At 36.9% G+C, this 15256-nt stretch overlaps 2 protein-coding genes across 2 annotated transcripts; both read left to right on the top strand.

The window, feature by feature from the left end:
- Window positions 1–3526: 3526 nt before the first annotated feature.
- LOC138884158 (serine/threonine-protein phosphatase 7 long form homolog) lies at window positions 3527–5338 on the top strand. Its single transcript, XM_070165116.1, has 4 exons — window positions 3527–4306; window positions 4396–4581; window positions 4658–5044; window positions 5168–5338. The coding sequence occupies exons 1-4, from the start codon at window positions 3527–3529 to the stop codon at window positions 5336–5338; spliced, it is 1524 nt and encodes a 507-aa protein (XP_070021217.1).
- A 4857-nt stretch (window positions 5339–10195) lies between these two features.
- Window positions 10196–12085, top strand: LOC104222231 (uncharacterized). The gene is made up of 3 exons (XM_009773443.2): window positions 10196–10516; window positions 10810–11035; window positions 11551–12085. Exons 1-3 carry the CDS (start codon window positions 10256–10258, stop codon window positions 11994–11996), a joined length of 933 nt encoding a protein of 310 aa, XP_009771745.1. The 5' UTR covers window positions 10196–10255; the 3' UTR covers window positions 11997–12085.
- Window positions 12086–15256: the final 3171 nt, after the last annotated feature.

Raw genomic sequence — 15256 nt, 5'->3', positions numbered from 1 at the left:
ATGGGTTTTCAAACATTTTTTAAATAATTTTTATTGCAAAGATTGTGATTACTGATTAGTAGTACACTAGTACTATATGCAAATTTATATTTTTAAAATTAAGAAATCGAGTCCGAGTTTATATCTGATATTTGATGCGTTGATATTACTATTTATTGAAAGAGAGAGAGAGTAATAGAGAAAACAAGGAACAAAAAAGAAAAGAAAAGAAAAGAGAACGAGGGTTATGATAATGCCACAACAAAAATGAAGAATTTCATTAGAATTGTGATCCATAAGAGTTGTAAAAGTACAAATACTCTTGTTGTGGATATACTTTTTAGATAGTAATTTTATCAAATTATTACAAAAAAAATAAAAAAAACAAAAAAAAACACACATTTAAGCATCTCGCCCTCTTATTATTTTTTTCTTTTTTAATTTCTTCTTGTTCGTGCAACATTCAAGCTATATTTTTGTATAATCTCGTTTGACGCGTGTATTATATTTTTAGAAAAGATGAGATTATTATATTTCTGTTATATAATATAAAACTATTCACAAGAAAATTGAGTTAAATGATGGATGAAGTTGACACTAAAGATATGCTAAACTGCGGCGAGCAGTAAGTGCATATGGGCATCAACATCTGCCAGCTTTGACATAAAGATTTTCTCCAAATTCCATATTTATCCACGGATATGAAAACTCTTTAGAAATTATACAAAAGAATATCCATAACTAAATTAGAATGTACGAGACATTAAAGTTATAAAAACCACATGTATACTCGATTATGCATCAAATATTTAATATCTTATCAAGCTGAAATTAAACTAGTTGATCATTAATTATGCGTATTTAGTGCTAGCATGTGCAATCAGAATTGGTCAATCATATATATTTTCATTTCTCAGCAAAAATGTAGAAAGAGCTAGCAACTATAAGAAGCAATTACTATAAGGAAATAGTTAATATTAGCGGAAGTGTTTATACAAATTAAATTGTGCCTCAGTGAATCATAGGAGTCGAACACTCTAAATCTTCTGCTTACAACCTCATATTTTAAATATAAACATTTTAGTCGTTATTAGTTTAATTTTACTTATTTATTAAAATTGCATATTGAGTTGGTTAATAAAAATCAAAACCAAATTTGATATGTTGTTAAACAGGACACGCACCTAATCTATGGAGATGGACGAGAACTTGAAATACTTTTATTAGAGAATGCGTGAATTGGAGAAGTTGTTCGTTGTGTCAAAACTTGTGGCCAAATTCAAAGCTAAGCTGAAGTAAACCGTGGCGATCCGCAACAGGAACGCCAATTTCCAAAATTTGCAAGTATATATATAGCCATCTGGTAAATTTTATGGAGATTCTTACTTCCTCCGTTCACTTTTACTTGACATGTATACTAAAAATAAATTTTTATTTTTACTTGTTACTTTACTTTACGGATATTAAGAGAAGATAAAAAAAATTCATGTTATACCCATAGTATTTATTAATTATTTCAAATCATTCTCAAATTCAATAAAATATGCATTAATTAATATGAATATTATAAAAAATTATGTACTTTATTTATTATTTTTTAAGGGACGTAAAAAGTTAAAACGTGTCAAGTAAAAGTGATCGGTTGGAATATATTTGAAGTTTCATATTACCAAGTGAGGTGAAATGTATGGTGAAAGACTGAAAGTGATTGGCTACTGTTACCTTAGCAGTCATGAGTTATCCCCTTCCCTTAGAATTTGGTGTAGGAAGTTGGAAAGAGAGTCCAAAACTTTTTTGATGTTTTTTGGACAAAAAACACTTTTATACTGCTTAAAAAAAAGTTACATAAACGAGTAAAATGCAGTATTATACTGTGAATTACGTTAACGGAAATTAGTCCGTTAAAGTAAAACGCAGTACCATATTGCGTTTTACTTTAATTTTTTATTTGTAATTCGCAGTACCGTATTGCGTTTTACATCAAAAAAAAAAATTGTAATTCGCAGTATAATACTGCATTTTATAAAGTTGTTCGCAGTATTATACTGCGTTTTACCTAAAACGCAATATAATACTGTGAACAGCTTTATAAAACGCAGCCCCTTCTTCTTCCTTGGACCACTGAACGCAGCCCCTTCTCCTTTAAAAATTTCGATTGTTCTGGTCCCCCTCTCCCCCACCCCGCGACAAACTTAAAAAAAAAATCGGCCCCACCCGTCACCTAAAGAGCAAGGAGTGTAGGTCCCACATACAAGACAAGCTTTGGATTCCTTCTTTCGGGTGCAAAAATTCGATTTCAATCAAATTCAAAAAACTTAAATCAAGGTATTTCGATTTTGTTTATGTCGAAACTCGTATAGTACATGCATATTTGTATTGTTTAATGTGTTTCCATGTTAATTTGTGTTATGTTTGTGTTTAAATTTGTATCTTATTTATACCCGGATTGATTTATTAGCTTTGGTACAAAAAATTGTTAAAATTTGATAAATTATTTGTATTGTTAAAAAATTAATATTATTTATTTTGTTTGTTGTTCATATTTGTATTTTATGTTAGTTGTTTTTATATGTAATAGTGACCTTTTAGCGTAGTAAAATAAATAGCCTTTTAGCGTAGTAAAATATAGAGCCTTTTAGTGTAGTAAAATATAGAGCCTTTTAGTATTGTAAAATATAGAGCCTTTTAGCGTAGTAAAATGTAGAGCCTTTTAGCGTAGAGTCTATGTAGTTTAAGTATGTAGTAACTCCAATTACACTTTACAAAATTAATTATTTAATTTATAACAATAAACTTACAAAAGTAACAAATTAATATATGTTGTAAAATTAACTCAAATATCGAGCCTGGAACCTATACATAATTATTCAGTCCAATTTTAAACATAATTAATTATTTAATTTATTAAGCTAACAGGCACAATTCTAAAAATGTTGAAATTAACACGCATAATAATTAAGGATAACTCGGTGCTACCGGGCCTCAAATATCGAGCCTGGAACCCATACATAATTATTCAGTCCAATTTTAAACATAATTAATTATTTAATTTATTAAGCTAACAGGCACAATTCTAAAAATGTTGAAATTAACACGCATAATAATTAAGGATAACTCGGTGCTACCGGGCCTCAAATATCGAGCCTGGAACCCGTACATAATTATTCAGTCCAATTTTAAACATAATTAATTGTTTAATTTATTAAGCTAATAGGCACAATTCTAAAAATGTTGAAATTAACACGCATAATAATTAAGGATAACTCGGTGCTACCGGGCCTCAAATATTGAGCCTGGAACCCATACATAATTATTCAGTCCAATTTTAAACATAATTAATTATTTAATTTATTATGCTAACAGGCACAATTCTAAAAATGTTGAAATTAACACGCATAATAATTAAGGATAACTCGGTGCTACCGGGCCTTAAATATCGAGCCTGGAACCCGTACATAATTATTTAGTCCAATTTTAAACATAATTAATTATTTAATTTATTAAGCTAACACACACAATTAATTTCGTTTAAATTATAGTAGACGACATGGACTTTCCTCCGCCTGCGCATCCCGGACCTGCCGAGGATCAGCTACTAGTGTTGCAGGGCGACCATAGGTCCTCATTTGTATGGGAGGGACAGCTATCGATGCAGCCTTTCCGCCCCAAGAGACCTGACGATTTGTGGGAGTTCATCGGGGAGCATCCTTTCCATGCCCGCGTAGTCGCGCGTCTACAGGCTACGGGCTTCTATACGATTTTTGAGCTTGGACGGATGCAGCTTGCTTGGTCTCTCATCACGGCCTTGGTAGAACGGTGGCGACCGGAGACACACACTTTTCATTTGCCCACTGGAGAGGCCACCATCACGCTGGAGGATGTTCAGGTTTTGTACGGGCTGCGCGTAGATGGACGGGCCGTAGCACTGCCCCAGTACATTAGATCCATGACGCGTGCACAATTTTTGGATATGATGATGCATTTTACTAGTTATAGACCTCAGGGTGACGCTGGGGGCAGTCGCGTTGCTTTGTCAGCCATTAGAGATCATATGGCGTTTTTGCACCCAGACATTACCGGCGAGACGGAGGATCTCCATATTGAGAGGTACATGCGGTTGGCGCTGCTCCTGCTTTTCAGGTGTGTCTTGTTCCCGAACACTTCGGGGAGTAAAGTGAGTATGCGTTTTCTCCATCATCTTCAGGAGTTGGATGGTTTACCCCAGTACAGTTGGGGTGATGCTGTTCTCGCATACCTGTATAGGAGCATGTGTCGGGCGAGCATGGGCCCAGCGTTGGACATATGTGGTTTTCTGCCCCTCATACAGGTGACAACATTTTCGAATACTCTGTTCAATTCTCCGAATTCTATATGGTCGAAATGACTCATAAATTTTACATCAACCTTTTATCTTAGGTTTGGGCCTGGCAGCGGATCATGCCGTTGCAGCCACCTCTACCAGCACTTGCGCCTGGTGAGGCTTATCCGTTTCTCCCTCTAGCTTCTAGGTGGATTCTCCGGCGTGGGAACTACCGAGGGACCGATGCTCATCATAATCTCCCCCTTATCAGGGATGTGCTAGATATACTGGTGGACGGACATGTAGATATGTACCTACACTTACTTGTTTAAATTGAGTTGTGTTGCGCATACTCACTTTTATGTTATTATTTGGCAGTTCATCTGGACGCCATACATCGATGAGTTGGTAGCTCAGCTGCCCTTTTATTGCTCAGTCGATCGAATGCTTTGGAGCACCTCCGTCCCGATGATCTTCTTCGATATGGTTGAGTATCATGCCACAGAGCGTGTGCTTCGCCAGTTTCACCGTCCCCAGCCTATACCGAGGGATCCTGGATGGGTTGCTATATACTATCAGCGGGATGACCGTGCCAGGCTGGATGATATATATATGGGATGGCTAGAGCAGCAGGTCCTTATTTGGGAGGAGCACCGAGCTAACCGTATTCCGCCAGCACCTACATTTACCCAGGAGGCCACTATTCATATGTATGCATCATGGTACCGCCGTCACACCCGACTGATTATCGGGAACCCCATTCATGTACTTGGCGAGCGCTACAGACCATACGCCGGGAGACACGAGGCACTAGTATGTTTTTTGGCTTATTAATATCGTATAATTGTGATATAGCGTTATTTAATTAATATTTTAAATATTTCACAGGCTATTGGCCATCATCACCTCTACCAGTTGGTACAGGAGATACAGCAGCATACCGACATCCCTACAGTCGTTGACTATGGCCGGCGGGTGGCACAGTTGGCTCGTCGGACCCTGTTTCAGGCGAGAGATGCCGCGAGGTTGGACCAAGAGGCTCAGTATGCGGCGCCATAGGACTACCATCGGGGTAGGGGTGTCCCACGAGACAGGGGTAGGGCACGAGGGAGGGGTGCCCCACGGGGTCGCGGGGGACGGCGAGGAGGTGGTCCCCAACAAGGGGGCGTTGAGGCACCTGTCAACCCACATGTTGAGGGACATGATGAGGACTTTGGAGTTTTGGCGCTTGGAGATGATCAGCCGGGTTATATACCTCGGGAAGATGAGCCTTCCAGCAGCATGCCTTCGTACAACCTTCAGCTATCTCTGCCAGCATCGCAGGTCACCCCGTCAGGAGAATTGTCGATCATGGGTACATTCAACGGGGATGTATACCAGTACTTTGCATGCCCATCTACCGCAGCTGAGGATCGGCCCACCCGGGACGTGGATGGCGGGCGCAGGTTGAGTTATGCCTCATCCCCGGCGGTTGATGCGGATCTACCACAGGCACAGGTATGTTTGTATTACTTTAAAATTTCAATTTGTTTTCTTTTCCTTAATGAGCTGCCATTAATTAATTTTTAAGGTTTTTATGAAGGCTTCGTCCCAACCCATCTTTGAGGCCACTACATGCTTTGATCAGGACACCACAGATGCATATATTCAGGAGGCTGACGAGACCACGGTGGGAATATATTTTTTGACTTAACACGTACAATACAAATATACTTTGTCACCTGCTAAGTTTAGTACTTGTTTTGTAGGTTGTTGACGGCCCGACGACCTATTCTTCTGATCCTGCCAGTTGTTGTGTCGATGATGCTGCACATCCTCACATAAAGAGGCGGCTTGATGATGATGATCCAGATAGTGTACCCGGGCGACATGGGATGCGACTCAGGCCAGCAGCAGCACTGAAGCACACAGGCTGCGGGACTCACTGATTTACTTAGGTTTTTAGTTTGTGTAAATAGTGCATTATGTAAATAATGATAACAATTATCTTTTAATAACATTTTTATTTTAATTGCGTTTGAACAACAGTTTTACTTAAACAGTACACAAGAAACACAAACATTGCAAACATAACACAAAAACAAACAGTAGAACTAAAACCATCACTGCACAAAGGATAACTAAAACCAACTTTTTCACATGGTTTTCATCTTTTTCAGAACGACAAGACAACTCCATAAAACGCAGTACTATACCACGCTTTATGTATTACATTTTTCTGCAATAAACCAGCTTTTTCACATGGTTTTCATCTTTTTAAGAACGACAAGACAACTCCATAAAACGCAGTACTATACCACGCTTTATGTATTAAATTTTTCTGCAATAAACCAGCTTTTTTCACATGGTTTTCATCTTTTTCAGAACGACAAGACAACTCCATAAAACGCAGTACTATACCACGCTTTATGTATTAAATTTTTCTGCAATAAACCAGCTTTAGTTATTTTGTGTGCTCAAAAATTAGTAAAAGCAAATATTTCATTAAAAGTAAGGGTTTTTTTTTACTAAAAGCAAATATTTCATTAAATGGCTCAACCTCTTCATCCACCAAAGTGCAACTGTGGAAAAGAATGCTCGATGCAAAATTGTTGGGACGGTGGTGAAGTTGGACGCCGCTACTGGTGCTGTATGAACTAGTTATACAAGGTTCCCGGTGAACCTATTTGTGATTTTGAGGAATGGGTTGATGAACCATGTTATCAGGAATGCTACAGAGAACAACTGCAGTTTCTTCATAATATGTGTTTATGCCAACGGGAAACACAAAGAGAAAGCGATAGAATTATTGCAGAAATGAGGGCGAAACTGAAGGAGGTGGGAGAAGAAAAATGGAAAGCACAATGAAATTGTGAAACGCAAAAGAAACGAAAAGAAAAATATAAACGAGAACTTGCGGAGGTGAAGGCGAAACTGAAAGAGATAGAAGAAGAAAAAGAACGAATGGAAGAACGATTTAAGTGGTTGGAGCGGAGAATAAATGGCAACCGGGACTAAACATTAGCATGTATGTGTTTTGGTGTATTTTTCATATTTCATGTATTTTTATTATGTTGTCCTGTTATGTTTGTGTTGTAGTAATGTTTTATTTACATTTTCCTTACAATTAAACAGTTTTTTCTTCACTTATTCCAAATTGTGGAACATAATTTTATTTGATATATATTGCAACATACACAAGTACAAACACGTATTACAAAAAAAAACCAAAATAAAAGACTAGGGGTATCCTTGATAGTTGGGTACATTCAACGAACTTGCACCAGGAGCCGGATTACCACCGCCACGCACACCACCTGAAGGACATTTACGACAGTCGTGTCCTGTTTGCGAGCATATGCCACATTTACGCGCATAAACTGTGTCACCAATATCCATTTGGTTCCGTATACACGTTCTCTTTTGCACTTGCAGCTTGCGCAAATAGTCCTTATTACATACCATCTTAAAAGGTTCCGGCGGCCAATAATGCTCAGCACCTAATGGTTGCAACTTCCCACTATACGTGTCTACATATGCAGCAACACTGTATTGCCTATCAATATAGTTTGTTGCCCCATATCCAACTTGTTAAAAGCACTTCAACGCATGTGCGCACGACATATGGTAGATGGTCCATTTCCCACATGAACATAACCTTCTATTTTCATTCACCGTCTGTAGATTATTCCCACGATGTCCGCGGATAGCGGTCTTAACTTCAAAAACACATCGTTCATGATCGTACTGAATAAATAAATGCCACTGTGCTCGCCTCCTGGACCTTTCAAATTTTCTCATGGGTATTGGCATAAATTGAACACCCCTGTCCATCAATGCTGATGCAGCTGCATGCCTTTCAACAAACCTCTCCGCACTCTGTTTGAATGTCATGCGGACCATGGCAGTGACAGGCAGTCCACGGGCAGACTTCAACAAGCCGTTGAATGACTCCGACACGTTTGTAGTGAGGTCTCCCCATCGTCTTCCGCCATTAGCATGTAATGTCCACACGCGAAGCTCATGCCCCATCAACCAAGTATAGGCTCGTGGTTCTAATTGTCGGATCGCTTCCATGCCCCATCAACGGTACTGCGAATTACAAAAAAAAATTAAAGTAAAATGCAGTATGGTACTGCATTTTACTTTAACGGACTAATTTCCGTTAACGTAATTTGCAGTATAGTACTGCGTTTTACATCAATTTTTTTTTGTAATTCACAGTATAATACTGCATTTTATAAAGCTGTTCGCCGTATTATACTGCGTTTTACTCTGGTTTTTGGCCCACCAATAATGAACTGACATAACAATATTTCAATATATAAAATGTAGTATTGTACTGCGTTTTACATTCGGACTTGCCTTATTTAAAGGCGTTTCAATTTTATGAAAACTCATTCAATCTTCAAACTTACGTTCATACTTCTCTCTTCTTCTTATCAATCTTTTACTCATTTATGTAATTTTTTTTTAAGCAGTACAAAAGTGATTTTTGTCCCAAAAAACATCAAAAGCGTTTTGGGCTAGTTGGAAACATAATTGTAATTGAATAGTAAGAGACTGACTCAAGAGTGACTCAGACCAAATAATTGAAGATTTAAATGTCCAATATGCCCATGAGGAGTCTTTCTGGATTTCTCCTCAATCCATATGCGATATTCGTCCACATTAATTCATTCGGTGATAACAAAAACCATTGGCGGGACGCCGCGTATATGCAGCGATTCCTCCTCCGTCAATTGTTAATCAATCATTTGTTGTTAGGTGGGTGGGTACGCCGGACCCCACTTCATCCGATAAACTTCAGTTTCATTATCGGCGCCAGTTATGATGTCGTCGACGCCTACTCACTTCTAACACTAGCACTGCTACAAAATATATCTCAAGCTACACTTACGGAGTATATACAGTCATTCTATATATACTTTCTCCGTTTTAATTTAGATGAGATAATTTTACTCGTCACATAATTTAATACTTCCTTCATTGCAATTTATGTGAACATATTTGATTGGGCACAAAAATTAAGAAAAAATGAGTCTTTTTGAATTTGTGGTCCTAAACAAGTTAAAAAGGGGCCAGAGTATTTGTATGGTTATAAAAACTTATGGTAGAATTGTAAGATTAAGCTAAATTGTTTCTAAATTTAGAAAGGGGTCATTCTTTTTAAAACGGACCAAAAAGGAAATAAGTTCACATGAACTGGAACGGAGGGAGTAATAAAAAGGGAGATTTTTGAAATTTATAATCTTAAAAATTTTAAAGTGTAAAAACTTTGTGGGTTGTGACATTAGTGTGATTATAAAAGCTTCTCGTTAAGATAAAATGGGTAAGATAATAAGTTTAAGTTGAATTATTTTCAATTATAAAAATATGTTATTTTCTTTGAAACGAACTAATAAGGAAGTGTGTCATCTAAATTGAAATGAAATGAGTACTAATAGTCTGAAATTAACTTGGAAATTCGATTGCTATGGTTAGTGAGGCAAAATATATAGATGTAAGTATCGTTATGTTACACTAATAAGGATATTCTAATGCATAAACCATATTATAGTGACCAACATCTCGATAAACATCAAAATATCATGGGTCCACATGTTGCCACTTCTTCGTTCAGTCTCATTAGTGGGCCAGCATCCCACGAGATTAGGATAGGATATCCGAATATAATGCAATTCTTTAAATATGCATGTAAATACAATACCAGAATATTCGAGTATATCCATAACAAAATAGGCGTAAACTTGAGAAATAATTGACCTAAACTGATGTGGAACCATGCTGTAACGGTGTACGTTTAGGCCATTTCGATTTACTCTGATAAATGAAGGCTCCACTCCTCATGTGCATGAGCCATCCACGTAAGACTTGCGGGTCCCATATTTTTGGGCATGGTCGTGGTATATAAAGCCAGTTCCTAAGAATGGTCATAATACAAATATTTTAAGAGAGCTTTTCTTTTCTTTATCCCATTAAAAGAATTTGGAGACCATGGTCGGAATAATGGCTAGGAGACCTCTAAGTCACCGGATTCTGACGTGGGATAACCGGGAAACTGATTTTTCCGGCGAGCCTGCAATTAATAATTCAGACACCGTTTTCAGCTTTCTTGATGAGGAGGGTCAAAGTTCGTCGCCGGAAAGTATTAATGATGATGTTTATGTTAGAGACCAAGATGAAGATGAAGAGAAAGAAATCAATGAAAATGTTGAAGACAATGAATTCTGGGAAACTCAACATCAACTTTTGCAAGTAAGTTTCAGCTCCTCGTTCTCTTTCTTAAATTCTCAGGAAAAAGAAAAACTCAAATGCATAACGCCGCCTTTGTCTTCTTTCTTTTCAATCGCTTTATTTTTCGTTATTTTTTGTTTCTTTTTAGAAAGGAATGTAATAAAGATCTTAATGGGTCTATTGGATTTCCTAATTTAGCTCTCTTTAATTTGTAAATCTTAAGGAACATTTCTTATTTTTATCTTCTCCTTTAAGAACATTTTTTTTTCGCGAACCATGCATAATTAGGGTACTTATATTTTTTGTTTTTGCAGGCTGTACTATGCCGGACAACATCATTAGAAACACAAATCCGAAGAATTACTAAAGAAACTGTAAAAGAAACAAAGCAGTCGGAGAATGGCTGCTCTTGCCGGAAAATGAGCAACAACGGCTGCCGGAACTGTGTTATGCAAGAGTTGTGTAGTCGTCTACAAAATGGAGGTTTTAACTCTGCAATTTGCAAGTCTAAGTGGAGGAGCTCACCAGATATTCCTTCAGGTAATAATCTTGCAAAAATTTACTTACAAGTCGTTATTTACATTTATGATATTTGTAAAGATAAAGTAAAAAAGACATGAATACTTTAAAAATATACAACTATAAATATTGTAGATGAACAGCTAGCTCCATCACCATTCATCTATCTAAAAAGATCTTTATTTTTGTATGGCAACGACATATTCTTGATATTTTAATTCTTCGAACAGCTGGAAAAGATATTTTTAGTACCAAACTAAATGTAGAATATCAAATTAAAGTATCACTTTCCCCTAAACCTTTCAATGTTCCTTTATGGCCGGCGCCTCTATGCCTAACTTGTAAATTTTCTTTGTCAAATCCATGCACGTGAAGTACAACATGATTTTCATACATCTAATAATAAAACAAAAGTTGTGATCTAATGCTAGGGCATTATTTTATATATGTACCACTAGCATAAATGCATAATGCTAATTAATTACTCCAATAGATAATCTTGAACTAACTTGTTCTGTATACCATGCATGTTACAGGTGAACACACATTTATAGACGTGGTGGACAATTCCAACCCTAAAAAGGGGGAAGTGAGGATTATTATTGAATTAAACTTGCGAGCAGAGTTTGAAATAGCCAAAGCAAGCGAGGAGTACAATCAACTAATTAAATGCCTACCAGAAGTATTTGTTGGAAAAATAGAGAGATTAATGTCACTAATCAAGATTTTGTGCAACGCTGCTAAAAAATGTATGAAGGAGAAGAAAATACACATGGCACCATGGCGGAAACATAAATACATGCAAGCTAAATGGCTTAAAACATTTGAACGTATGAGTAGTAGTACTACTGCTAAATTCCCATTATCGTCTGATCAAGAATATTCATCAAGCCGATTGCCGAGGCCAAGGGCATCTATGCTTACCATGGATTTTCTGGAAATTTTGCCAAATTTACGTTATACTGCCCTTCAAGTGGCGTGAAGGGATATGAACATGAGTTTGTTTCGATCTCTGTACATAATCGAATATTCATCATCCGAGGCGCCGGGGGGGGGGGGGAGGGTGGGGGTTATTTTTATTTTATTTTATTTAGGCTTTAGAGTTATATTCGAGGTGAGAAGTGTAACACGTGAAAGGTGAAAGCTAGTTCACCCACAATGTCCACTTTCTTAATTTTGAGTTGTTTCTTTAGATCCTTTTAACGGATTGAAGCAATAAAATTGACCAAAAATATAAAAGGTAGAGAAATGTGGGAGTATATCTACGTAAGCCATTTACCACTTAAGATGCATGTATATAGGGTTTAATCACAAGTCAATTGGTTGAAGAGATGGACTCCAAATTATTAGCTCACCCAAGTTTTTTTTTTTTTTTTTTTTTTTTTTTTTGTGGGGGTGGGTCTTCCTCTAGTGGGGAGAATGGAGACATATAATAAATTAAAACCATGAAAGGAATTAACAAAAGCATATGCTCTTTGTTTAATGATGGCAGTTCTCCGCATTCTTATCCAAGCGCGGTTCTACTAATTCCTACGCATGTGGAAAATAGTTGGTGTATTAGAAAAAATTGAGTTTACATATTAAAGTAGTTGGAAAATAACGTGTTATGACACGTAGACTGATCAAAGAGTTATGAATGACAAAGAGGCAAGAGTTGTAACAGATACGAGCGGAGGCATAAGAGGAGGCACGAGCGGATACTCAAAAGATTTAACGCCGGTACCTATTTAAGTTCAAGAATCAAGGAGAATGAATCTGACAGCACAAGAGAGTACAAATACAGTATTTAATGAGCATTAAATACTAAAAACATTAGAGAATATGTATTAAAATACAATGATTATGTAACATAACATTTAATGTCTTTAATTGTCTATAATGGCCTTATATGACAAAGGCAAAATGCATATTTTCAAGATAGCTATAAAAGATAAAGGATGGGTCAATTGTAAGGACAAAAAAAAAAAGACTATCTGAATACATTGGTTTACTTTATCTTCTTCTAATTATCTTATTGCTAGCCAAATTACATTCTCTTATACATTTTTTGATTATCAGTAACCCGAGTTCTTCTAAATTAAAGCTTTGACCGAAATTTCACTTTTTGGTTAAATAAATTGGTTCCGTTACTGGGAATCTGATAATCTATTCTTTTTTAGTTTAACTTTCCTTGTTTCATCAACTATGTCGAACAATAATGACAACATTCAAGGAAATCAAGGAAAACAACAACTTCAGGGAAATTTACAGGATAATCACACCCCAGTCCCTTCTCCATAAAGCTCTCCTCGGCGGTCTCGAGAAGGCACTCCTGATGGATCTCATGCAAATGAAAACGCTCAATTTGAAAATGTTGAAGCTATCGATGAAGCTTTGCAAAAACTAATTACTGAACAGGTCAATAAAGTTCTTGAGGCTTTTGCTAGCCAGTTACCAGCTGCACCAACCAGACCCACTCCAAATAACAAGACATTGGAGAACCCTCGCTCTAGGCTTGTTAATTCAGGTAGTGGTGGAACCCTCAGCGAATCACAAGAGGGAGTACCGGGTAACTTAGTCAATTCTGATTTACAAAATTTAGTACTAACATTGCAGAAATAGCTCAAGGAGCAAAGTGACCGCATAGAGCAAATACCTGGGGTGCTGCCCGTTGTCACACCTCCTTTTTCTACACCCGTAAAGGGCGTAAAGGAGTTTTTCCAATTAAAGGACAATCGGAACAGGATTTAATTATTGATTATTCAGAGTCGCCACTTGGGAGATTAATGGTGTCCCAAGTCACCGGTTGAATCCCGAACCGAGGAAATTTATGACTCTGTTAACAGTCCGCGAACCAGAAATCCGAGTAAGGAATTCTGTTAACCCGGGAGAAGGTATTAGGCATTCCCGAGTTTCGTGGTTCTAGAACGGTCGCTTAACTGTTGTATTTAATTTTATCTGATTTTTGATACATGCTATACTATGTGCTTTTGTTCGTAAACCGCTTGCTATCATTATTTATTTTAAAAGAATTGCAACGTCGTGAAAACGCGTTTCGAACCACGTCGCAATCAATGCACCCGTGATTGCCAACACGTTTCGACTTCGTCGAGATTTGGATTTGGGTCGCATCAATGCGCACCCGAGTTTAAGAAGGTACTTTAATTAAAATCGCGCCTAAAGATTCTAACGTAATATTATTTTGGGGAAGACCGTGGAGTTTGCTAAATGGCCATCCCAAATTCTAATCATTTTTTAATAACCACATTGAGGGCCCGCAATTATTTTGATTCAGTGAGGCTCGTCTCAACATTTATTTAAGGTCAATCCTAAGATGACTATGGTTTTCCTTTTTGTTTCGTCTCTAAACGATAAAAATCCTACTTACTCGATATTGTGGAGATTGGGCTTCAAATTCAAGTTTGGGCCCAAACCAAAGGGAGTACCCTTTAGCTCGGACCCGCTACCTAACTTAAAGCCCACAGCTACCCCTCTTATTAGAAGGGATCAACTGCCATTTCACCTTTGGGCTTGAATGCCTTTTATTGGCCAACATTGGCCCAATACTTTAATTCCAATTCAAGTGAATCAAGATCCCAACCATGTTAACAAAGCAGCGAAAATAGAGAATCTGGTGATTATTTTAACTTGAGTGACAGTATACTTTAAACGGTGGTGCCATTTGATAAACGATTACTCGTCAACACAGGTTGCGATCCTAATTTCGTAATCATTCCTACATTAACTAAAAATCCACCCTATTCTAATTACCTACTGATTTTAATATTATTTACACAAACTAAGCATGCTTCATGAAATGACTAATCACATTTTTGACAAAACAAATCCAACACTGCAGGTTAAAATGTGAACAATCACTAATTACCCATTCCTGTTAATTACAGATCTAAGAAGGTTCCCTCACAAGAAATCAAATCCAATTTACATAGATTATCCTATTACCCTGACAGGAAGCTAAATTCAATCATGTATTCTACATATAAAACTTCACCTACAGAAAATTTATAGTTAGTAAACTACAGTTAGTATCATATAACACAGTCCAATTCCAATCATATTTAACTATACTAAACAATTAACTAAATCATATTAAATCATACACAGAAGTACTTAAACATATCAGAAGAAAATTGATAATAGAAACTGCAGCTTCATTTCCCTTTAGGAGAACTACATTGAGACAGCTTTGAGGTATGTACCTGGATAAGGGAAAATATGAGAAGAAAAGAAATCAGCTATTCT

This window comes from Nicotiana sylvestris, chromosome 2, assembly GCF_000393655.2.
Source record: "Nicotiana sylvestris chromosome 2, ASM39365v2, whole genome shotgun sequence".
NCBI classification, from domain to species: Eukaryota; Viridiplantae; Streptophyta; class Magnoliopsida; order Solanales; family Solanaceae; genus Nicotiana; species Nicotiana sylvestris.
This window is presented reverse-complemented; position numbering and strand designations above follow the sequence as displayed.